At 42.0% G+C, this 24,849-nt stretch overlaps 1 protein-coding gene across 11 annotated transcripts in view; it reads right to left on the bottom strand.

Moving 5' to 3' along the window:
* Positions 1-24,849, bottom strand: part of DMD (dystrophin) — a 2,172,325-nt gene that overhangs the window by 1,206,702 nt on the left and 940,774 nt on the right. For all 11 annotated transcript variants that reach the window (XM_059720821.1, XM_059720816.1, XM_059720817.1 and 8 more), the window contains one exon: positions 2,884-3,125. In XM_059720821.1, the coding sequence (XP_059576804.1) occupies positions 2,884-3,125 (242 nt within the window). The remainder of the gene's footprint in view (positions 1-2,883; positions 3,126-24,849) is intronic.

The raw sequence follows: 24,849 nt of genomic DNA, 5'->3' as shown, positions 1-24,849 counted from the left end.
TTAATTCATCTTCCTTTCACATAAGGGCTGTTTTCTATTTCACCTGTTTTCAATGTTCTAGTTTTGTTCAGTCAAATTCTAAATATACTTTGTAAATCCCTGGACCATTTTCCTATAATCAATAAGTTTTCCTAGTATTTAGCTTAAATATGCCCCATCTCAAAACCATGTTACTTTCCACTTGAAGTAGTTTAAATATGTCTACATAATTGCTCTTGTTCCTTGAATTTACATTTTTTCAGATAATTATCAAACATGCATTAGTGTTTGATTGTCCTTAACTGTCAACAAGTATTTCAATGTAAATGAAAAAAATATTTTCAGTTTTATTGATATAAATCTGAAATAGAGTCCACAGATCATGGAAGAAGTTAATGTTTTACATTCTACTTTTCTACAAAAATCAATACCTCTGTTGTCAGTCTCATATTCCCCAAAGCCATACTCACTTACCAATATAATTCCAGTAATGAGGTGTCCAAACCTAAACATGATGGGAGAGAATGTGCTCCCAGTTCCACAAATGGAAGAGGTCCTGGTCAAATGAAGCATGGAGGGTCAATATTTTCCCCAGGTTTCCTGGAGTCATTAAATGACTCTTGGCAGGATTAGATGGTATAGAGGCTAAGTAGGAATGATTTGGGCACATACAGGATCAATAGGACTCACTTCATTCTTTGGAAGTTGCCAAGAAAGTTAATATAAATTGGGCTATTCTATTATCTTACTAACAAGAGCCTCTATTGTGATTTGACAGCCCCTTAATGGAGAGAAAAGGCAAGAAATAGTTTAGCCTCTGGTGAATCTAGATAGTCTAACCATGGGTACAGGAAGGCTGTCAAAATGTTGTGTGATGGGCTATGGTCTTTACTGTGATTTTTTGTCTGTTAACCATGTTCAAGTTATCATATTGTGTGAAGTTGTTTAACTCATTAGTCTCTGCACAGAGAGTAAAGGGTTAAGTTCTAGGACCGGCTCCACAGACCTTTAACATCACCAGTCCTGAATGGCTGTGTTGACACATCAACAAAGGTAAGCTGTTCAACACCCAGGAGGCATCCAGAAGAGATAAACATGATAATGGGATAGCAGACTGGAAAAAAAGAAGCCTTCCAGCTGGCCAGAAGAGTTTGGGAACTGAGGCAAGTGGAGGAACTTTGGGGATCTGAAGAGACTGAAAAAGGAACAGTTGAATATCTTAGGGGGTGCTCAGGACTGTGTGGACTGGATGGGGACAGTGGGACTACATAATCTCTTTGGAGGGGGCAGAGAATTCCTTGCTGAGGGGACTTTGGCCCAATAAATGACTTTATTGAAGGGACTGTCTGGTGTGCTGCTTGGAACTATGGGTTCTGCTCAGTTCCCCCACCCTCCCCTGGCCAGCCCAATAGGAGGTCAAGTCCCTCTCTCAGAAGAGGAACTAGAAGCTAGCTCCTTGAACTGGGGATGCACAGAATCAGGGGAGGTAGCACACCAAAAGGCTGGGGTCTCAGAGTGGGAAGAAGCCTTGGTTCACCCCTTCTTCCAGCAGCCAAGCATGGAGTGACTTCAAGGGACTCTCTTAGGGCCTTGTTACACATTGCACTGTGAACTGCTCAAATGTTGATCAGTGTTACTGCTAGCTCAAGTTTGGAGCAATTACACATTAAAGTCAGTAGCAGCCTTGAGAACTGAAAGGTAAGAATCCTGCTGCCTCCTCTCCCCTCCCATTAAGGGCTTCTTGCTTGCCCCCTCAGCCCAGGGCTCCCCCTGTTCCTCACCACCTCCACCACCTCTGTTCCTCCATCACCTTTGGCTTACTTTCAGGTGACCCGATCAGGGGGGAAGGTCAAGGGTGGGCAGCAGACCTGATCCAGACCAGTGGGGGAGTCGGGATGAGTGAAGCATTCACACTAATATATAGCCTAGTGTGTTTACATGTTAGTGTAACCTGAGCTGGGTAACACAGATCAGAGATAGCCCTAGGCTGGAGCTTAACTTTAAGTGGCCTAACAAATGCATACAATTAGTGTCACGTGTGGACAATCCAGGAGTTAAAAGCTCCAAGAGCTTCCCAAAATTAACATGCAACAACGAGGCCCTTAGGATATCTATACATATACTTTTTGGTCCCACGACACCCTGGAGATCCGCTGCTTCGGAGCAGACTTGATTAATCGATTCTGCTCCACATGCAAGCTGACGCGCACTGTGCTGTGCCTCATGTAGTTGTATAATCGGTGAAATGAGTGTCAGCACACAGAAAATGGTGGCAATGAGCTTTTGAACTAAAGCACCTTCTATGTCTTTTAGTTCAAAAGTGTGCTGCCACCATTTTCTCAGTGCTGATGTGCATTTCACCACTTATGCAATTGCAAGCAGGGCGGCACTTGCACGTGTAAAAATAATGTTAAAAACCAGGCAAGGCCTCATTGGTCCCTAGCAAGGCTCCTCTGAAGGGCACTCTGTGACATGTTTTTTTAAAAGAAAGCTTTGCCAGAAAGCTAAGGCCCATCATAGGCACAGAGCCTAACCAAAGATGGCCCCTAAAGGCAAATGTCCAAGGGCTAAATATGACTGGAACCTACAGCATGTTTCACATTATGAATAAATTAAACAATAGATAAATAACAAATATGAGGCACTCTTTAAGGAGAACCCCTTGGAATTCTCCCTGTGTCTCCATTCCTAATTAATGCAAAGAAGTACTCTGTCTCAATGATTCACAACCTGGTCTGTGACCGTATCCTGCTCCTGTACACTAATCGCTGCTTCCTTTCATGCAACAGGCATTCAAAACATCTAGCTTTGAAAGACACAAAGTCTATTTTCCACTTCCATCTGGCAATATGTAGAAATACTTATTAAGTATAATAATAAAAGGGTTGGAACAGAATCTCTAACCTTGCACTTTTCTAACTGTGTTTTTACTGTAGCAGGATCTGCTGCTGGTGTAGGTTGTGCTTTCAGCCAGTTTTCAGCAGTAATTGCTGTCTGCTCCAATTGCTGCAGCTTGGAGTAGAAGGCAATGATGTTATTTTGGTACTCCAGCCATGCCAGTCTTTCACTCAGCAACTGACAGAACTCCATCCACCGGCTCTTTAACTGTTCGGAGGCTTGTTTGATGTTGTCAGCATTAAGGCCCTCTAGAAAGAGAGGAAGGAAAGTAGTTCAACACTTATTTATCTCTAAGTCATGAAGGAAAAGTAGAAAAATTATTTGACAACCCAATTTCTGTACCTAAGATCTCATAAATCCAGATTATGATTTACCATTAAAAACAGGCTTGACCATATAGATGTCATATTAGTATAGAAAGGATTTTAAAACTATTGTAAATTGCTGACAAAGTACTGCTGCTGCTTCAGAAATAATGGAAATAAAAACACATTATGTATTCCGTAACAGAATTACAACAGAAAGAGGTGATACAATATAAAAACTAATTAAAATTATGAGAAATAACAAGCTTACATTCTTGAAACTCTGTCCAGATTGACACAATATATTAATATGTAGGTGATTTAGGAACACAAATCCAAATGAAAGTTAATGGGATATAAGTCCTAAGTCACTTAGGTGTTTTTGAAAAACTCTTTATACTTATTTTAGATTTAGTATCAGAAAAATATAATGTTCAGTAATTATTGATTTATCAAAATCCAAAAAAGAAATGCTTTATTAAGCAAATACAAGAAATTGCGCTAAGGTCTTTCTTGATGAGGCAAAAGAAACTCAGCATACCATGGGGTTTCATACTGAACAAAATTGGCATCACAATAAAACATATAAAGAGAACTTTCAATAGCATAATCTATAATTATTCAGAAATCTGATGCTGTAGGCTTACATTCAAAACTAATTGCACTGTAACATTAATTTAAGTAGCTCATCCTTACTACTGATATCATATCTAGAAGAGGAAATGCTTTAAATGAGCACTCTTTTTTTTCCTTCTTTTACTGGCATAACCTATAATTAGCACACAGCAATGTTACCGGTAATGGATTCAGTGTTAATCAAATTGCAGTACCAATCAGTACCAAGTGAATCTTTAACTATCTCACCAAAACCTCATTACCAAACTCTGCAGAAGCAGAATCTGCTAGTTCATCATCATCTTAAAATAGCTTTATCTGGAGATTTCTTAACAAAGTTTAGATGTAAACAGAAGCCTACAAGTCAATATATCTCAGAATCAATAGTTTGTTTCTTCAAGTGTATGCTACATTTGACATGTCTAGAGTATGTTGATTAAAGGTTTATTTTGAAGAGAATTGAATGTATTATAAATTTGCATACATTTCCTCCCCCACAAAATCCTTTAATAGAGAAACAAAATAATTCAGATATTTGAAAGTGAAAAGGTAAATTCAGTAATAAAATTTTAAATTGTAGACGTTTGATATATGTTGATGTATAATTGGTGGCTAGAGACCCTTGGCATTACTGCAGTGCAAATAAATAACAGCATTTCCATGTATTCTTTGGAAATCACATTAGAAATCTTGGTGTAAGATGGTGGTGTAGGAGTTTTGCTAGTGCTAAACTCTTAACAGTCATGAGGACCGGCTAGCTCCATAAGGAACAGGAAATTCTTAGTTCCACAACTGAACTCCTGCCCATAACCTGTGTCACTGTTCCACATTAGCCATCAGAAAAGCAGCAACCATCAACCTGAGTCTACAACAGACACCCCAAACTGCCTGGTAACAACTACGTCACTGAAAGTAAATATAAAATAGCCTCAATGACTGAAAAGCTTTAATGCAAAAATGCCCTATGTGGCAAAAGTCCTAAAGTGGGACACTATACATGCATAGGCAGCTCAGAGATCAAGTTTTGCATATGTCAGCTAGCTGTTAATGAGATAAGGAAATAATGCTCTCCTGGAATACTTTCTCATGGATTCATGGAGAATAGTGGAACCATGAATGTTACATTCAGAGAAACCTTAGTATGCATCACAGTCACTGAGAAAGTGCTATTCTGGGGGTGGAAAACTGAAACATCGCCACAAGATCAATGTCATGAATGCTGTTCAACCCTTCACTACCACACCACTATACTTTATTCCACATACCTTGATGAAGGCTATCAAAGACTATGAGGTAGGTATTGATCTATACGATGGAAACTCATTATCATTATGGCAAAGCCTAGGGAGACATGCACATTTGCATGATGTCTTGCAGTAAATCATGAATACCAACCTCATTTCAGTGTGTGCACATGCACATTCTCTTTCTCTCTCTCTCACATATACACACACAAGATATTAGTCTTTTGCAAACTTGATGCCAAATTGGGGTTCAGCAGAGTCCATTCTCTAAGGAATCGTCTGATCTTATTACAATTCTACTTAATTCAGGAAATATAAATTCAAATTCCTATAATGCAGAGTTTGTACCTTTGCACCTGAGTCCTTTTAGAAGACGAAGACCCAGAAGTTGGAAGGGTGGTCTGCCATCTTGATGACGTCCTGATCCACGATCCTATCTCAGGTTCACAGTAATCATCTGCACAAAGTACTTTGTATGCTTCAAGAAAGCAGACTTGCTCTGCATGTCAGAAAAAATGAATTTGTAGGAGACAATGCTCACTTTATGGGCAAGTAATCATTGGTTGGTTGAATCCCAATGAAAGCAAGATAAATGTCATCCACAGAATATCTGAGCTTGCCACCTAGATTCATAGATTGTAAGGCTGGAAGGGACCTCAGAAGATGATCGGGTCCAGCCCCTGCACCAAACAGGAAAGACAACTGGGGTCAGGAGACCCCAGCAAGGTGCCCGTCCAGTCTCCTCTTCAAGATTTCCAGGATAGACAATTGTACCACCTCTGGAGGGAATACATTTTACAGTCTGGCCACCCTAGTTGTGAAGTAGCTTTTCCTAATGTTGAGACTGAAATGGACTTCCAGGAGTTTGTGACCATTATTCCTAGTTTTTCCCAAAGGTGCCCTGGTGAACAGTTGTTCAATGAGCCCTTGATGTACGCCTCTGATGTAGTGGTAAGATGCTACCAAGTCCCTTCTCAGCCTTCTCTTTTTCAGGCTGAAGAGTCCCACGTCCCTCAGCCTTTCCTCATATGTTTTGCCACACAAGTTTCTGATCATATGAATGGCCTGTCTCTGGATTCTCTCAAGCTTTACCACATCCTTGTTAAAGTGTGGCACCCAGAACTGCATGCAGTACTCCAGCTGTGGTCTCACCAAGGCCAAGTAGAGCGGGAGAAGCACTTCTTTGATTTTGCTGGAGATGCATTGATTGATGCATGCCAGGGTATTTTTGGCCCTGCTGGCTACAGCGTCGCACAGCCAACTCATGATCATACTGCGCTCTATTATTACCCCCAGGTCCCTTTCATTTGTAGTGCTGATCAGGTTGGCACTGCCAAGCCTGTAGGTGTGCGGGGGATTGTCTGTCCCCAGGTGGAGCACTTTACATTTCTCAATGTTGAACTTCATCTGGTTCTGGTTCACCCAACTTGCAAGCCTGTCTAGGTCTGCCTGTATCTGCAACCTATCTTCAAGTGTGACCACACTTCCCCATAACTTGGCGTTGTCCATGAACTTGGCCAGTGAGATCTTGACCCCCACATCCAAATCACTGATAAAGATGTTGAATAGCACTGGACCGAGCACCGTCTCCTGTGGCACACCACTGGCAAATTCCCACCAAGATGGCACAGATCCATTCATTATAACTCTCTGTGTCCTGCCCCGCAGCCAGTTTCCTACTCACCTGATTGTCTCACAGTTAAACCCACAGTCTTCCAATTTTCTCACAAGAACATCATGGGATACCAGATCAAAAGTGTTTTGGAAGTTGAGGTATATAATGTCAACCTCCTCTCTCTTATCAAGGTAGTGAGTCACCTGATTGTAAAAGGAGATGAGGTTGGTAAGACAAGACCTGCCCGCAGTGAAACCATGCTGGCTGTCATTCAGAATCCTACCTTCTGCAAGCCTATTGCACAGAGTCCTTAATGAATTTTTCCAGGATTTTCCCTGGGATAGAAGTTAGATGAACTGGCCTATAGTTACCCAGGTCCTCCCTCCTCCCCTTCTTGAAGATGGGCACAAAATTGGCCGTGTTGCAGTCCTTGGGGACCTCCCCAGAGTGCCATGAGATTTGGAAGAGCTTCAACAGGAGCTCTGCAATGACTTCAGCCAGCTCCTTAAGCATTCTCGGATGAAGTTCATCTGGACCAGCTGACTTATATATGTCCAATTTCTTTAACTGATCACACACCAGTTCTAGGGCAATAGTAAGAAGGCAGTCATTTGAACCCTGCTCATTCTGTACCCTAGCAGGCATCAGTTGTTGAGCAATGGCCCCACACTCCATTCATTTTCCTCCTATTCCTTATGTACCTAAAGAAGGACTTCTTGTTGTCCTTGATTCTCATTGCTAATTTTAGTTTAGTCGCCTCACCTCACTGAGCTACAGTATGATTTGGATAGGGTCAACTGCTTAGGCAAATTTATCCTCAAAGGGGCTGACATTTCTACTCTCTGTAAATTTACTTCACTCTAACACAGAGTAGATGTGGGGCATGAATAAAGAATCTCAGTGACATCAAGAAAATCTGCTGTAAGTTTCCAGTCTGGCTCAAGCAAGCCAATATCATCTTGACTAATATGTCATCTTATGGACTGAGAGCTATTCATCAAAAACAGGACTTTATCAAGATGTGAGCTATGGGTTAAATTCTGTTTCACTTCAAGTTCCCTAAGTGGTACTTATATAAACTGTGTAACACCAATTTTTGGTACTTATTATTTGGTAGTTTGGTACATACTAGTGGCATGACAGAAGAGGATTGCTCCATGTGCATCTCTGCTGGAAGTAAAATAGAGGAGGACCATTGCACTTCATCTTGAGGGTATTCCACCACATCTTACATTTCAATAAAATGGATAAACATCATTGGAATAGTTTCCACCCCAGTGGAGACAAGGTGCCAAACTAGAACCTAGAACTACCCTTCTTCCATAGCACTGTTCCATTTCACTGAGCATACTGGTTTGCTCTCTTGCTATATATATCTTCCTCTTCTAACTGCAAGTGTTCCAGTTTCAACTAGAGGCCTGGAGAGCGCTCTGGGTCAGTGGACCAACCATTTTGGCAAACATGCCACAAATTAGCTCTGCAACTTCCTAATACCACTCCGATCCCTTTCCCTTATCCAATCTGCTGCTCAGCTTTCTGTTTCCTATCTTGTGCTCCCTGACCAAACTGTTGTTCTGCTTCTGCTCCCTGCCTTATTTTCTATACCTGATCTGATGCTCTGCTTTCTGCTCCCTGCCCCCCCTCCCCCACCATCTGCCACATATTGCACAGAGGCTGCAGGCTGGCTGCCCCTGCTCTGGGTAATGCCCAACCCATGCTTTGGTGGCTAGATAACTTTCCTGGTTAGCAGGAGGTACTGGTTCAGTAGCCACTTAGAACCAGGATGGATTTGATTTAAATCAAATTGCTTTAAATCACAGTTTAAATTGCTGGTCAGGAAGCCTCAATTTAATCACTGTTTCCCACAAAGAGTGCATTCTTTTTGTTTGATATAATCTTAATACATATTATTCACAACTCAGAGAGGTTTACTTTTTAACAGGTACTCACTATACATTTAAAAGCAGTGATTTATTTTCATATTTTTTCAGATTAATTTTGCAGATACATCAGAAAACTGAATTATGATTTGTTTATTTCATTTACCAAAGTTAATTGAAGCAGATACTTGGGAAGTCACTGGGAGGTGAACTATTTCCAATTCACTAAATTAATCATGGATATTTGGGAAATATTTTTGCCATGCTGAATTAGGAGGACATCAAGTCATATTTATAAAACCTTCCTTAAAAAGTTACATAAATATATTATCTCAAATAGTATATAATTACAAGTTATAATCTGTATTCCATGATAATGGCATAGTAGAGCCACTGGCATGGCTGTTTGAGCACTCATGGTGCTCAGGTGAGGTCCCAGAGGACTGGAAAAGGGCCAATGTGTCCCTGTTTTCAAGAAGGGGAAGAAGGAGGATCCGGGTAGCTATAGACCAGTTAATCTCACCTCTATCCTTGGAAAATCCCTTGAAAATATTATCAAGGATCACATTTGTAGGATTCCAGAGGGTAATATAATGCTGAAGGGGACCAGCACAGGTTCATTGCAGGCAGATCCTGCCTGACTAACCTTGTTTCTTTCTATGACCAGGTTACTAAATGCTTAGATGCAGGAGTTGATGGTAGATGTCATCTGCTTGGAATTTAAGAAGGCCTTCGATACGGTATCCCATCCTATTCTCATAAACAAATTGAATGATTGTGCCATAGATGATTACACAGTCATGTGGATGGCAAATTGGCTTAAGGGTCATGCCCAGAGAGTGGTGGTGGATGGGTTGGTATCAATCTGGAAAGATGTGGGCCATTGCTGTTCAATAGGTGATCCAGGCTGACATTGATAGACTAGAAAAGTGGGCAGATACAAACCTGAAGACATTCAATACTGACAAATGTAAGGTACTCCGCCTTGGGGGAAAAAAACACAGCAGGCTTATAGGCTCAGCAGTGCTACACTCACTAGCACTATGGCCGAAAGAGACTTGGGGGTCATGACTGACCACAAGATGAACATGAGCCACCAATGCAATGTTGCAGCTGGTAAAGCAAACCAAACTCTGGCTTGTATCCATAGATGCTTCTCAAGTAAAACTCAAGATGTCTTCCTCCCGCCATACTCAGCCTTGGTGGGGCTGCAGCTGGAGTACTGCATCCCATTCTGGGCTCCACAATTCAAAAAGGATGTGGAGAAGCTTGAGAGAGTCCATAGAAGACCCACACACATGATCAGAGGATAGGAGAATAGGCCTTATGAAGAGAGGCTGAGAGCCATGGGACTCTTCAGCCTGGAAAAGCGCAGGCTCAGGGGTGACCTGGTGGCAGCTTATAAGTACATCAGTGGTGTGCATCAGGATTTGGGGGAATGTCTGTTCACCAGAGCACCCCAAGGGATGACAAGGTCCAATGGTCACAAACTCCTCTAAGACCATTTTATGCTGGATATAAGGAAAAACTTCTCTACTATCCGAGCCCCTAAAGCCTGGAATAGGCTCCCTCCAGAGGTGGTGCAAGCACCTACTCTGGACTCCTTTAAGAAGCGTTTGGACACTTATCTTGCTGGGATCCTTTGACCCTAGCTGACATCCTGCCCTTGGGGCATGGGGCTGGACTTGATTTCCCAAGGTTCCTTCCAGCCCTAATGTCTACGAAATCTATGAAATATCTTCATCAGCGACCTAGATGAAGGCATGGAAAGCACTCTGTCAAAATTCGCAGATGACACAGAAGTATGGAGCGAAGTAAACACACTGATGGGAAGAAACTGAATCCAGCAGGACCTGGCCAGGTTAGAGAAGTGGGCAGAGAACAATAGGATGTAGTTCAACAAGGACAAGTACAAGGTGCTGCACTAAGGGAGAGGGAATCACCAGCCCACCTACAGGCTAGGGGATGACCTTCTCAGCAGCACAGCAACAGAAAGAGATCTCGGAGTCGTTGCTGACTCCAAGATGAATATGAGTTGTCAATGTGATGAAGTATTAGCAGAGCTAACCGCACTTTGTCATGCATTAGTAGGTGCATCACGAACAGCTCCAGGGAGGTGATGCTCCCCCTCTATGCAGCACTGGTCAGGCTGCAGCTGAAGTACTCCATCCAATTCTGGGTGCTGCAATTCAAAAGGGATGTAGACAACCTTGAGAGGGTTCAGAGGAGGGCCACTCATATGGTTAGAGGCCTGCAGGGAAGGCCCTACGAGGAAAGGCTGAGAGACCTGGAACTTTTCAGCCTCTGAAAGAGAAGGCTGAGGCGGGATCTTGTGGCAGTATACAAATTCACGGGGGGGGGGGGGCAGGGGGCTGAGACTAGGAGATGCTCTGTTTACCAGGGAAACCCTTGGAATAAGCAGGAACAACAGCCACCAGCTGATAGAGCATAGATTTAGGTTGGACATCAAAAAGAACTTCTTCACAGTTAGGGTTGCCAGAATCTGGAATGGGCTTCCAAGGGAGGTAGTGCTCTCCCCTAACTTGCGGGTCTTCAAGAAGACACTGGACAAGCACCTGGCTGGGATCACGTGACCCAGGCACTTTTTCCTGCCATGGACAGGGGCTCAGACTTGATGATCCATTAAGGTCCCTTCTGACCCAAGCATCTATGAATCTATAATATCTTTGAGTTTTAACATATCTTAAATTAAAACTGTGTTTATATAGGGTTATTTTTTAAATATCTTAACAAAAATAAAATAAAAATACAATTAAATAAAAAAATACCTGATTTAAATATGAAAGTCTGATTTTGTTAATTAAAAAAATGTTGATTTTTATCCACCCTGCTTAGAACTTTGCTCTTGCTGAGTAAGTTGAAAGGTACTACTTCTTGTTGCCTGGTAACTACTCCTTGTACAAGAGCTGGAAGATCACGTCTGTCACAGCAGAACATCTGCAAGAGCAGAGTAAACAACCTTACGTTTTTCCTGCTATTAGTCTTTCATGCAGACTTATGGAGTTCACATGTTTTAGTTGAATTGTCAATGGTACCTCTTCATTACCAACTTTTTCATGTCCAACTCATGCTATTTTAAACTGGTGAACCTTGAAGGTTTTTACTTGAACACTATCATTAACCACATGAAACCCATGTTCAAAAAAGACATCTGCACTGAAAGCTACCTGTAGGCCAACCCACTAAAGGGCACTCTATATACAATGTTCATAAAGAACACAGTTTTACCCTCATCACTTCAATCATTCTCTTTCCACAGAGAATTTAGGCTGTATATATAGAATATAGGCATAACTAGACCAAGATCATCCCTAACCAGCAGCTGGCCAACTTCTTCTTGAACATCCCCAGTGATAGGTATTCCACAACTTCCCTAGGTAGTATATTCCATTGCCTCACTATTCTAACAGTAAAGAAAGAAGTGTTTCCTGATATCCGGTCTAAACTTACTTTACTGCAACTTCAAACCACTGGTCCACATCTTCCTGTCTGGAGCAAAATAGAAAAGGTGCTTTCCTTCTTCTTTATGGCAGCCCTTCAAGTATTTGAAAACTGATATCATGTCTTTTCTTAAGTGCCATTTCCACAAACTGAAATGCCTAGCTGCTTCAGCCTCTCCTTGTATGACTTGCCTTCCAAGCCCTTTATGATTCTTTTCACCTACTTCTGGACTCTAACTTCTCCATGTGCAGCCCAAAACTGCAAACAATACTCTAGATGAGATCTAATGGAGTGCCAAGTAGAGAATCACTATTGCCTCCAGTATCTTGCACTGAATGTACCTAATGCTTTTATTGATGCATCCTATCCAGCCTACCCATCTGACATTTGCCTTTTGTGCAGCTGCATCACAATGCAGACTCTTATTGAATCTGTGATCTACCATGACTCCCAGATCCTACTCCATACAGCCAGGTGTCATCCATTTTGTATTTGTATTTTTGGTTATTTTTCCAGAGGCGTAGCACCTTGCATTTGTCAGCATCAAATTTTATTCAGCCCAGCATTCCAATCTGTCAAGATTCTTCTGCAATGCACTCTTGTCCTCCACCACATTCACAATCCTTTCCAGTTTTGTGTCATCTTCTAATATTTACAAGAAGCTCTCTATTCCAGCATCTGAATCATTAATGAACACATGGAACAGCACTGGGCCCAAGACAGACCCTGTGGGATTCCACTCAAAACCTCTTGACATTCTGACATGGGTCTATTTACAATTACCCTTTGCTTTCAGCTATTGAGCCAGTTGTCTAATGACCTTATAACAGTTTTGTCCAGCTTATATTTCTCCTATTTGCTCATTAGAAGGTCAGGTGGGACCTTGTCAAAAGACTTGCTGAATTCTACATACACTATATTCACAGCATTCCCTTCATCCACCCAAATAGGCACCTTGTCAAAGAAGGAGATGAAATTTGTTTGATACGGTTTGCTCTTTGTAATCTACGTTGGCTCCTTGTGATGAACCTTTACTCCTCCAGATGCTTACAAATGAACTTCCTGAAGATATGTTCCAGTAACTTCCCAGATACTGATTGAAGATAACTGGTTTGTAGTTTTCTGGGTCATTCTTGTTGGATTTGCCTTCCTGATTTTGTCTCTGCAGGTTCTTTCTATTTCCTGGTATGGTTCCTTTGTGACCTGCCCATTTTTTCATTGCCTGTCTGCTTTCCTTTTGTATTGGAGACATCCTAGAAGCTCCTTGTACAGCCACATTGGTCTCTTGCCATACTTCTTGTGTTCCATCATGGGGGAACGGTTTCTTATTCATCTTCCAAAAATACGTCATATAGAAGTTCCCAGCCCTTCTGGATGCCTTTCTTCTTCATTTTATCTTCCCATGGCACCAGGCGTACTAAGTCTCTGAGTCAAGTAAACTCCATGGTTTTTGAAATCTAGCATCCTAGTTTTGATGATCTCATGATCTCCCCATCTAAGGATGTGGAATTCTACCATATTGTGACCAGTATGATCATGAGTCCATTAAACTCAAACCTCTTTTCCCTGGTAGCTACCTTCTGAAATAAAGGACAGATAACCACTTGGAACTACAAAAAGAGGATATACATCAGACATGAAGTAAAAATATTTTTTTAACTGTAAGTCAATCAGTCTGTCTAGATCACTGATACGTGCACTTGTAGTTTCTTTGAGACCAAATATTCAAGAACTGTATGTTCTTGAATCATCATATGAGATATTGCTTAAAATCACATTAATCACCACAATCAAATGATAAGACAATGAAGAACATCGAAGTAGACTCTAATGGAATGTCAATATTAGTTCCCTGTTCAACCTCTGTATCTTCTGTCCCCTCAGCATTTCACCACAAATTTTGGCATGTACTTCTCTTACTGTGAGCCAATTGGTAGAAAGAAGTCCCTGTAAACTGTATTGCTAAAGGTGTATTTCATTCTTTTTCTTTTATATTTGTAGAATCCAATTAATTGATGTGTATGCTAGCTAGAAATCAATAGTGCTCTGTCTCCCAATTAGTGGACATATTTTTCAATGTGTGCTATACCAGCTGTCTTTCATTTTGACTACAGATTAAGCACTTATTGTGCCTTCAGACTCATTTGAGTACCCATTCTGCTGGTAGATTGAAATTAAAGCTGTTCCATCTTGGGTAAATGTAACAGAGGGGGAGAAGACAGGGTTCAGGGTTTGGTGTTTGGGACAGTGTATGAAATGGGATTTGTGTAAGTGGCACTTTGGTGTGTATCACAGAAATATTGAGCATATTTCTAAGAGGCAAAACATGTCACCTACTGAAGACACTTTTGGAATCAAACAGTAATACACACAAGTGTCTCTGGCCTGCCTTGTTTATACTGCTAGGTTTGGATGTGTAGTAGTAGCAGTTAGTGTATAATTCAGATTTAATTAGCGGACAGCAATATACTAGATAGCAGCAAGTTCCTGGTTATGAAGTCTGAATCAATATAACACTATGTGGTCACAAAGAATCATCGCTACCTGTAGCAAACACATTTAAAGCAGGTGTAGCTTTCACTATGTTACACTATCTCAGTGGTTTGTATCAACATTTGATTCTATCCTACCTGTGGTTTTATGCATGAACTCCAAACAACTATCAGTCAGTAACAGTCTGCCTAAACCTTGAAGGCCCAAGGGTGGGTAAGATTTACCAACTTCTGTAGCCAGTAACACTAAAGAAAGTGATACAGCTGTTATTCATACCCAACCACCTCTGACTCCACAGTCTGAATGACTAGATGCCCATTTATAAGTTGGGTCAAGTAGCAATAGCTTTCAGCACAACTACAAAACGAGACTCAAATGCACACCTCATGATCCATAGCAGTTTGCCCATTCTGTCATCGCTCTCCTATCTGAATGGCTCTACCTCATAAAAATGCCAAGCAAACACAGCAGAGGGCAGAAGATGCCTAAGATTATGTGCTTGACTATCTCTGTGCTTGTGATTTTAACAGGAAGTGTAGAAATATGCAGAGCTGGGATTTATTAAGCTCCTAGAATACAGAGGTGCGAATAAAGTAGGCAACAGGTACATCAATAGTATGTCTGCTTTGAAAGGAGGGTTTATGAATAGGGTACATTCACAGTGGTCTATCCTCTGTCATAGCATCCCTTGCCTACATCACCATTAGTTTAGGGATGTCAGAGATTACATACCTGCTTGTTCTATTTAGTAGCTATTAATAAACCTGTCCTCCCAGGATTTGTCTAATCTATTTTTTAACTTAAAATATCAGCCTCTACAACCACTTATGGCAAGGAACTTCAAAAGCTAATTTTGAGCTGAATAAAAAGCCTCTTGTTTCCAGGTTCAGGAAAATGCCCTCCTAGATATGGTGTCATGTGTGTCTTGAATATTTGGCCTTACAAGTACAAAACAAATGATCAACAGGGATCCTGGTTTTCTCAGATTAAAAACAATCCCCCATTTTCAGACCTATCTATCTATATATTAATGGTGTTTCATTTTAATCATGGAAAAATGTGGATTTGGGGTTACTTTTTTATATCTGAAAATTGGGGATTTTTTTAAATCCTAGAAAACCAGGATTCCTGATGAGCAAACATCATCACAGAGATCAAAGATTATCAAAGATCATCATAAGGCATTTGATGGATCTTTCTACACTACCTACTACACATTCAATCTGGGACTTCTCATTTTTCTTTCCTTCATTTAAAATGATGCTTTTACCTCATGCCATTCAGTTTAGTCCACAGCCTGGGCCAAATTACCATCTAGAATTGGGACTTGTTCAAAATCTTCAAATCTGGTTCATTTTAAAGATAATTTTTAAGCTCAATTTGAGATCTATAATTTTCATTCAGATCCTTTCTCATTAAATATGAGAAATCAACAATTAATTACATAGGATGCGTTTTTAGAATTACACCAAAGCTTACCTGAGAAAAGTTAAGAACTTGAAGCTTATTTTCATTTTATTTTTTATGATCTTTACAAACATATTAAATCTTTCATCCATATTTTAACATCACTTTCCCTGTCTTTTATTTCTTTTGGCACTTACATATGTAAAAATTTGATAACCGTGCCAAAGAACAATAGAAAACCCATTCAGTGCTAATACATGACAATTTCAGGGATAATGGATCATAATCCTTTCACATTTCATATTCTAAACAACCCCTGATATAATCAGTGAATAAATATATTGTACCCAGAGGACACAGATCATTACCTGAAGTGCATCCATTAATTTTATTACCTTGTGTACTATGCATAACAAATTGTGTTAGAATATTTTTAATTGTACAGCACCCTATATGGAAGTACTTAGGAGCTGCCACTTAACATGAAGTACACCTTGTCAAGTATATTTATCATTAGCCATGGATGCAAGATAGAATTATGTAATGTTATCTCTGTTTTTATAGCTTTTACCTAAGAAGGATATTTGGAATAGCAACTTACAATAAAGCATGATAATAACATTTCCTCTTTATTATGGTAGTACTTTAACTAAAGTGTTGTATCATTAAAAATTCATTTTCCATTCCTTATAATAGTTCCTATCACAAGGTCTTGGAGAATTCATTTTGATACCATACCTATATTATTCTAAACTGTCATAATAATCAAGGGGCCAGACAGCTCTCTAACTCATTTAATTTGTCAGCAGACTTTTATTTCTTAAGCAAAAGAAACATTCTGAAATGGTAATGGACATTTCTATTACTGTTGAGGAATTACTCCAGGGCAGCGGTTCTCAACTTTTTCAGACTCAAGGCACCCCTCATCAGACTTGAGGCACCCCTCCATGACTTTTGTGAGTTGAGTAGCGCCCCATTTCAAAAACTAATTCATAACAGTTCTTACCTCTTTGCAGAAGGGGCAGACAGTGGGTGCAGGGGAGCTGCCAGGCAAGGAGAGCCTGAGCCTGCCCTTATCTGTTTATCTCCTCACAGCTGAAGCCTAACCCTGACTTTAAGTCCTTATCCTTTCACATCCCTCAAGCAGGGTGCCTTAGTACCCTGGTTGAGAATCACAGCTGTAGAGGTAACAGGATTTAGCAGGCCTCTTCTGATCCCCAGGCAAAAGGAAGCATGCCATGGCATCTTGTGGGGTACAGGCTTCCAAGAGTAGCAGTGACTTTCTCAGTAATAGAAACCAGGAACATCAGTAGCAATACTGAGAGGAGCCTTACCTTGAATCATATACATTTCTCTTCTGACAGGGCTGGTGTCTTCTGGAGAGTCACTTCTTCCCAGGGAAGCCATGCCTCAATGATGATCAAAGGGACTTCCTTGCCAGCAGCTGCAAGGCCATGTGGAAGTGAGGTACCCTCACAGCCCTAGATATTAGTGTGGGCAACAGAATTTTTATAGCTTGAAATCTGGACATCATTCTCTGTCTCTTGATTTGGGCTGGGCAAACAAATGAACTTTCTTTCCAATTTACTTGGAATATTAAAATACTGAAACACTGAGAGCAGGAGGGAGACTGATGGACAGAGTAACTCTAGTCTACTGGTTAGCACACACATCCAACAGGTGAGATACTTTGGTTCCAGTCCATATGCCAAGGAATTATGTTTACAAAGTGGAATAGCAACAGCAAGAGTTAGGCCCATTGCACATGTTACACTTTAGACATGATTAACCAGTTAACCACCTCTTAAGTTGTTACTCGGACAAACATTAATGCAGTAAATGGTATGATAAAACAAAGAATAAGCCACAACAATGGGTAATAACTTTGTGGCTGGTTACTATCATGCCATTATTTGAATGTGTGGCCAGGCTGGGAGCCCAATCAGCTGCTTGGAGCTTTCAGCCATAGAAGCATACCATGGCCTCCCATGGCTGGGAGCCCTGTTAACTGATCTGAGCTCCCAAGCATAGGGGTTCATAGATTTCATAGACATTAGGGCTGGAAGGGACCTCGGAAGATCATCGAGTCCAGCCCCCCTCCCAAAGGGCAGGAAGTCAGCTGGGGTCATAGGATCCCAGCAAGATAAGCATCCAGTTTCATCTTGAAAGTGTTCAATGAAGGCGCTTGAACAACCTCCGGTGGCAGGCTGTTCCAGACCTTGGGGGCTCGGACAGTAAAGAAATTCTTCCTTATGTCCAGCCTGAAACGATCTTGTAGTAGTTTGTGACCATTCGACCTCGTCATCCCTTGGGGCGCTTTGGTGAACAAACGTTCCCCCAGATACTGGTGGTCACCCCTGATAAACTTGTAGGTGGCCATCAGATCACCCCTGAGCCTGCGCTTTTCCAGGCTAAAGAGCCCCAGGGCTCTCAGCCTGTCATCGTAGGGTCTGCTTCCCTGACCTCTGATCATGCGCGTGGCTCTTCTCTGGACTCTCTCAAGCTTCTCCACATCCTTTTTGAATTGTGGAGCCCAAAACTGGACGCAGTACTCCAGCTGCGGCCTCACTAAGGCCGAGTACAGGGGGAGAATGACGTCCCGGGATTTGCTTGAGAAGCATCTATGGATGCAAGCCAGCGTTTTGGTTGCTTTACTAGCCGCAGCATCGCATTGCAGGCTCATGTTCATCTTGTGGTCAATGATGACCCCCAAGTCTCTTTCTTGCATAGTGCTAGCCAACATAGCCCTGCCGAGCCTATAAGGATGCTGCGGGTTTTTTTTCCCCAAGGTGGAGAACCTTGCATTTATCGGCGTTGAACACCATCAGATTCTCATCCACCCACTTGCTGAGCCTGTCCAAGTCAGCCTGGATCACCCGCCTGTCTTCTGGTGTGGATGCTTTGCCCCAAAGTTTGGTGTCATCGGCGAACTTGGCCAGTCCGCTTCTGACTCCAGTGTCCACATCATTAATGAAGATGTTGAACAGTATGGGTCCAAGGACAGAGCCCTGGGGGACCCCACTGGTCACAGGACACCACGATGAGTGACTTCCATCAATTACTACCCTCTGGGTCCGACCCCGGAGCCAATTTTCCAGCCAGTGGATTGTGGAGGACCCAAGGCGACAATTGGCCAGTTTCTCCAAGAGACGATCATGGGACACCAGATCGAAGGCTTTTTTGAAGTCAAGATATATGACATCAATCTCATCTCCCTTGTCCAGGTGATAGGTCACCTGGTCGTAGAAGGAAATGAGATTGGTCAAGCAAGACCTACCCGCAACAAACCCGTGCTGGCTATCCCTTAAGATGTTGGCGTCGGCCAGTCCATTAAGGATGGCCTCCTTAATAAACTTTTCTAAGATCTTCCCCGGGATAGAAGTCAGGCTGATGGGCCTATAGTTAGCCGGATCCACTTTCCTCCCTTTCTTGAAGATAGGCACCACGTTGGCCTTCTTCCAGTCTTCGGGCACTACACCAGAGCGCCAAGAGTTTTCAAAGATCCGCACTAGAGGCTGGGCTATGATGCTCGCCAGCTCCTTGAGTACCCTGGGGTGAAGATTGTCAGGGCCGGCTGACTTGAAGGTATCCAGCTTCTCAAGATGTTCCTTCACAAAGTCAGCATTAATGGAGGGCAGGGGATCACCCTCACCCGGACTTCCTGGCCCAGTAGCGGGCACGGGCGTCCCATGGGGCTGATGAAAGACCGACGCAAAGTACCTATTTAATAGGTTGGCTTTTTCCTGGGCGTCAGTTGTCAGTTGCCCCATCTGGTTCAGCAGGGGTCCAACGTTGCCCCTGCTTTTCCTCCGGCTCCCCACATATCTGAAAAAGGACTTTTTATTGTCCTTGATGCTCAAAGCTAGCTGGAGTTCAGTTGCAGCCTTGGCTTTCCTGGTCTGCTCCCTACAGGACCGGACCAGTGCAGAATAATCCTCCTTGGAGGTGACTCCCATCCTCCATCCTTTGTAGGCCTTTCTTTTTAGCCTCAGGAGGTCTGCTAGGTCCCTGGAGAGCCAGGGGGGCTGCTGTGCCCTCTTGCTGCCTTTCCTCCGAGATGGAATAGACTTAGTTTGTGCATTGAGGATCGCTCCCTTGAGGAGCAACCACTCTTCTTGAACTCCCCTCTCCCTGTGGTCACAGTCCCTTAGGGCCTCACTGACAAGCCTCCTGAGCTTGTCAAAGTCGGCTTTCCTGAAGTCAAGGACTTGCGTGTTGCTGACTGACTTGCCAGCTTTTCGGCGAATGGTGAAGGTGATCAGCTCGTGGTCGCTGTCACCCAGCTTCACATCGATCACTAGGTCGCCAACTAGGTCATCCCCAGTAGCCAGCACCAGGTCAAGCAGCGCTTTGCCTCTCGTTGGCCCATAGACTTCTTGAGTCAGGTAGAGGTCATCCACGCATGAGAGGAAGCTCTGCGACCGCTCAGATTTTGCTGAGCGATCCTCCCACGAGATGTCTGGGTAACTGAAGTCACCCATGACAACCATGGTCCTGGAGCAAGCTGCCTCAGCCAGTTCCTGGGCAAACTCCTGGACTAGCTCAGGACTTTGGGTGGGAGGTCTGTAATAGACTCCCACCATTGTGTCCCCTGTGCCGTGTTCCCCACAGATTTTAACCCAGAGGGTCTCCAGCCGTCCACCCTGGTCGCCAATATCGGCTTGCAGGGACGTGTAGCTTTCCTTAACATAGAAAGCTACATCCCCGCCCCTTTTCTCTACACGATCCCTCCTGTACACGGCATAGCCATCTATACTCGTGGTCCAGTCATGGGTGTACCATGTGCTCCTACAACTGGGAGCCCCATTAGCAGATCTGGGCTCTGTCTGCATTGCAATAAGGAGTGATGGGAGATGATGTGGCATGGCAGGAAGTGTGATTATGGGGACTGCATACCAAATTCCACCATGCCTCTACTTGCACATCTGCCAGGGTTCTTAGACAGTATCATGTTCCAAAATATCTTCTAGCCTAGTGATTATGGCACTTCTGTAAAGCAGGATATTTGAGAGGGAGATCTCCTTGAATACAGGGGAGAATTTGACCCAGGTTTCCCATATACTGGTTCAGTATCCCATCCAGTGGGTTACTGGTTAAAAGGGGGCCATCCGTGCTGCTGCCATCACCATAGACTTTGTGAATCCAGCTGCAATTTGTTTGTTTCAGTAAAACTATTCACAGAATTTGGGTTGAATAAATGAATAGTTTTGAATGCACCGTTATTGTAACCAGGTCTCTCTTATAATAAGGTCCCTCCTCCTTTTATCTGTTTTGCAACTTTTCATGTATTCAGTTCTTCAGCTTCCTCTGCCTATCCTCAAAATTTGTTACTGGTTTAACTTTTAAATCTGGATGTCAATGCATGATCTTACAATGCTTGAATATACATTACATTTACTGATTCAATCACACTATTAAAATTGATCAGTTTCTCCAAGGAAAGTACCATTTAGAGCAGTAGTGAGGATACTTCCTGTGATATGGACATTCCATTTAGTTTGGTTTCTGAAAATCTGATTTATCAAAACCTTTGAGCATTATTCTCTCCCTCTTCTTCTAAGTGAGCCAGATATTACTGCCTCTTTCCACCAGACCCAAATCTAAATTTCACCCCTAAATGCAAAAAGTACATTGATTTCCAGTCTTATCACATTATACTATATTGTGAACAGAGAAAGGTACTTAGGCATGGTTCTCTGACAGTCTGTTCCATTGTTTCTTGGGTATGCCAAAGACATGAAGTGAGAGGGAACTTAGCTGAATGATTTAGAAACTTAAAAAAAAACAAACCCAAAAACACTTAGTCTTAAAGCAATTTGAACTTTAGGTTTAAAATGTAACTACATTTTCTTTTATTTTTGTCTTGTTCCAATTTGGAGGTAATCCTATTCCTATTTGGAGGCAAATATACTTGATTGTATCAACATGGAAGAACAGACAGAATATTCATTGCACTTAAAAATTTAAATATTTCATGCTGCAATTAACTTCCTCCATAGTCCAGGTATAATTTTAAATATTCTGCTAGATATTCCAGCCACTAGCAATACATTTTTTTTAGTTAAAATGCTCTTTCTAATTCTCATTATCTGAGCATTCTGACCACTTTTGTACTACTTAAGCACTTTCCACTGTACCTTCTGGAATTCCTTCTGGAACTGACTTTGCAGCTTTGTAGCATATGAAGCCTTATAAATATCTTGGGTTTTATGTTTATGGAGTGAGTTCATAAACAGCCAAAGAACACAGATTTCATCCTTACACAGACACCTAAACTGTTGTTCACTTTGGGGTAGAGTTAAATATTACTGTCAACAAAACTGTTATAATACATGTCAACTGATATCAGAGGAATTGGTTGAAATCACAGTAACTTACACTAATCAACATCTTACCTTTTTAGTACCCACATTCTAGGCAGAATATATGTTCTTTCTGGTAGGATGATATTTGCACATACCTCTCCTTTTCTAGCAGTCTGCTCCAACAATAATGCTGACCTTGGCAACAATAGCAAATGTACTTCCCTAATGACATATATTCTTGAACGATATGTTACTTACTAAGTTAAGAACCAAAGCCAGAAATACATTTGGGATTCTTCCTAACACTGTGATTTCACAAAAGGGGTTATTATACCTATAACCCTATCAGAATGCTTGGATCTATTTAAGAGGAGAGGAGAGAACAGAGAATCAAAAGTTACAGTGCACATGAGAGAATTTAAGATGGGAATGGCCATCTGCTAGACACTAAGGCTTCTTGCAGACATGAAAACAAAACAAAGCAGTGCTTTACTTGACCTGGCCACCCCCATGCTGGGTGTAGTACACACCTGGAAAGTGCATTAGTTGGACCAATGTCTGTATAGATAGGAATCTTCAGTGGGGCTTTTTGGTGCTTTTATCTGATAGCTGATTGAATTAACTATCAGATAAAAGCCCCACTGAAGCGCCCAATCTATATGGATGCTGCAGAAACAGGTTGAACTAATGTGGTGCCTCTTCTAGTAAAGCACTGTTTTGGGTTTTTTTCACATTTGCAAGCAGCTTAAGTATATCCATCAACTAGGCCATGGAACAAAACAATGAGTGTGTTGGGCTACTAGTTCTCCAACTGAAAGATGTCATTATTAATCTACTAGAATTTCAACTTGAGTAAAAAAGCATAGACCTGCTCCTGGCATCCATCGACCAAAAGTATTCCAGAGAACATTTATATTTTATTTTGTGCACTAATTGAGCATGACTCATGAATAATTAGATCAAAGCACAAGTCCGGGATGGCCAACCTGTGGCACATGTGTACAACAATCTCTGCACACAGTACATGGCAGACCAAGGACAGGACAGGCAGCACAGTGGCAGATAGGACAGGGAATAGAAAGCAGAACAGCAGCTTGGTCAGGGAGCACAAAGTAGGAAGTAGAAAGATCAGCAAATTGGGCAGGAGAAGGGGATTGGACTGGTACTTGGGGAGGGTGCAAAAATAATTTGTAGAACACCTGCCAAAAAGGTTGGCTCCTACTGGTATAAGTGGCAAATATTTCCTCACCTGGCTTGCACAATCAAGGACAATAAGTTATTTTTAATGGGGGAAGAGGTAGAAGGGGACAGTGATAGAAATTTTGCACATGACCAGCTACAGAAAATGCCAAGATGCAGGCTCACAATCTCACAGAGGATGCAAATTTCCAAAGTTCCTTTTTCACACCTTCTTCTGGACTGCGTCTTGAGATTAAAATGTGTATACACCCGAGGCCTGTAAAAACTAGATAAACCCTGGAAACCAAGACTATCCACTTGAGGCAATGACCCAGGGGTATGCTCACTATCTATTATGCTCTACCAAATTTGGCTAAATTGGTCAGTTTGTATTTGAAAGTCTAAGAATGTCATTCATTTAAAAGGGTTAAATATTGTTTATCATAAAACAGTAAAAATTATGAACTGTGAACAGCAACCAATGCAATGCAATTCATATTTTTGGCTTGTCATTTAAAGCAAAAACACTTGAAATGAGCTATTTGAGTCCAATATTTTGGAAGAGTTGACCCACAAGGCAAAAGCAGCGTTGGATTCTCAGCATTTCTAAACATTAGGTCATTCAAGCACTGTCACAAAATCCAAGAATCATAGAAAACTAGGGCCAGAAGGGATTTCAGGAGATCATCTAGTCTAACCTCTGCTCGAGGCAGCATCATCCCTGACTAAATCATTTTAGTCAAGTGTCTGAAAATATTTGCAAAACAGCTTTTTCCACAGTATTATATCACTGACTTGACTGATGAGACCCACAACTCTGCAAGCCTTTTAATTGTTAATGTTGTTTATCAATACTTAATTTACTGTGTGCATCACTATACAATAAACAAAGTAATTAGCATGATAAACTGGGATACTGGAGAAAAAATGTGAAGTCTCAGACTCTTTATAGCTTATTAGTTGGAAAAAGGCAGCAGATAGGAATGCAAATGTATTGCACTTACCCAAACCCACAATGACTTTGAATGTAAGACAATCCTCCCTCCAATAACTAGACATGACAAAATATAAAGTTATAATTTTCCAGGTATAGAATCTATTAGTGGAAAGTTGTCTTAAATTCATCCCCCACTCTCACTGCTATGGTGGGGAAAGCTGCTCTTTGCCCCCTGTCCCCCTGTGCTGTGCCTGTCTCCCCTATGCCTGTCCTTGCCATAAGCCCCTTTGCCACATATTGCCTACTGCCTCCCAACTCTCATCCTCTGTCCTGTGTACTGCTCCCAGCTTCCTACCTCACTACTCCCTGCTTCCCTATTCTGCCTGCCTCCTTGCCCTTTGCTCCCCCCTGCATTTGCCCCCCACCCCCTGCTCCCTCCTACTGCCTGCCCCACCACCCTGTCACTCCTTGCAACTCCCTACCCATTCCCCTTCTTACGTTCTGCTGCAGCCCTCCTCCTCTAGGGCACT

This window comes from Alligator mississippiensis, chromosome 1 (genome assembly GCF_030867095.1).
Source record: "Alligator mississippiensis isolate rAllMis1 chromosome 1, rAllMis1, whole genome shotgun sequence".
In the NCBI taxonomy this organism is placed as follows: Eukaryota; Metazoa; Chordata; order Crocodylia; family Alligatoridae; genus Alligator; species Alligator mississippiensis.
Note: the sequence above shows the minus strand (reverse complement) of the source record. Positions and strands in the feature narration are given on the sequence as shown.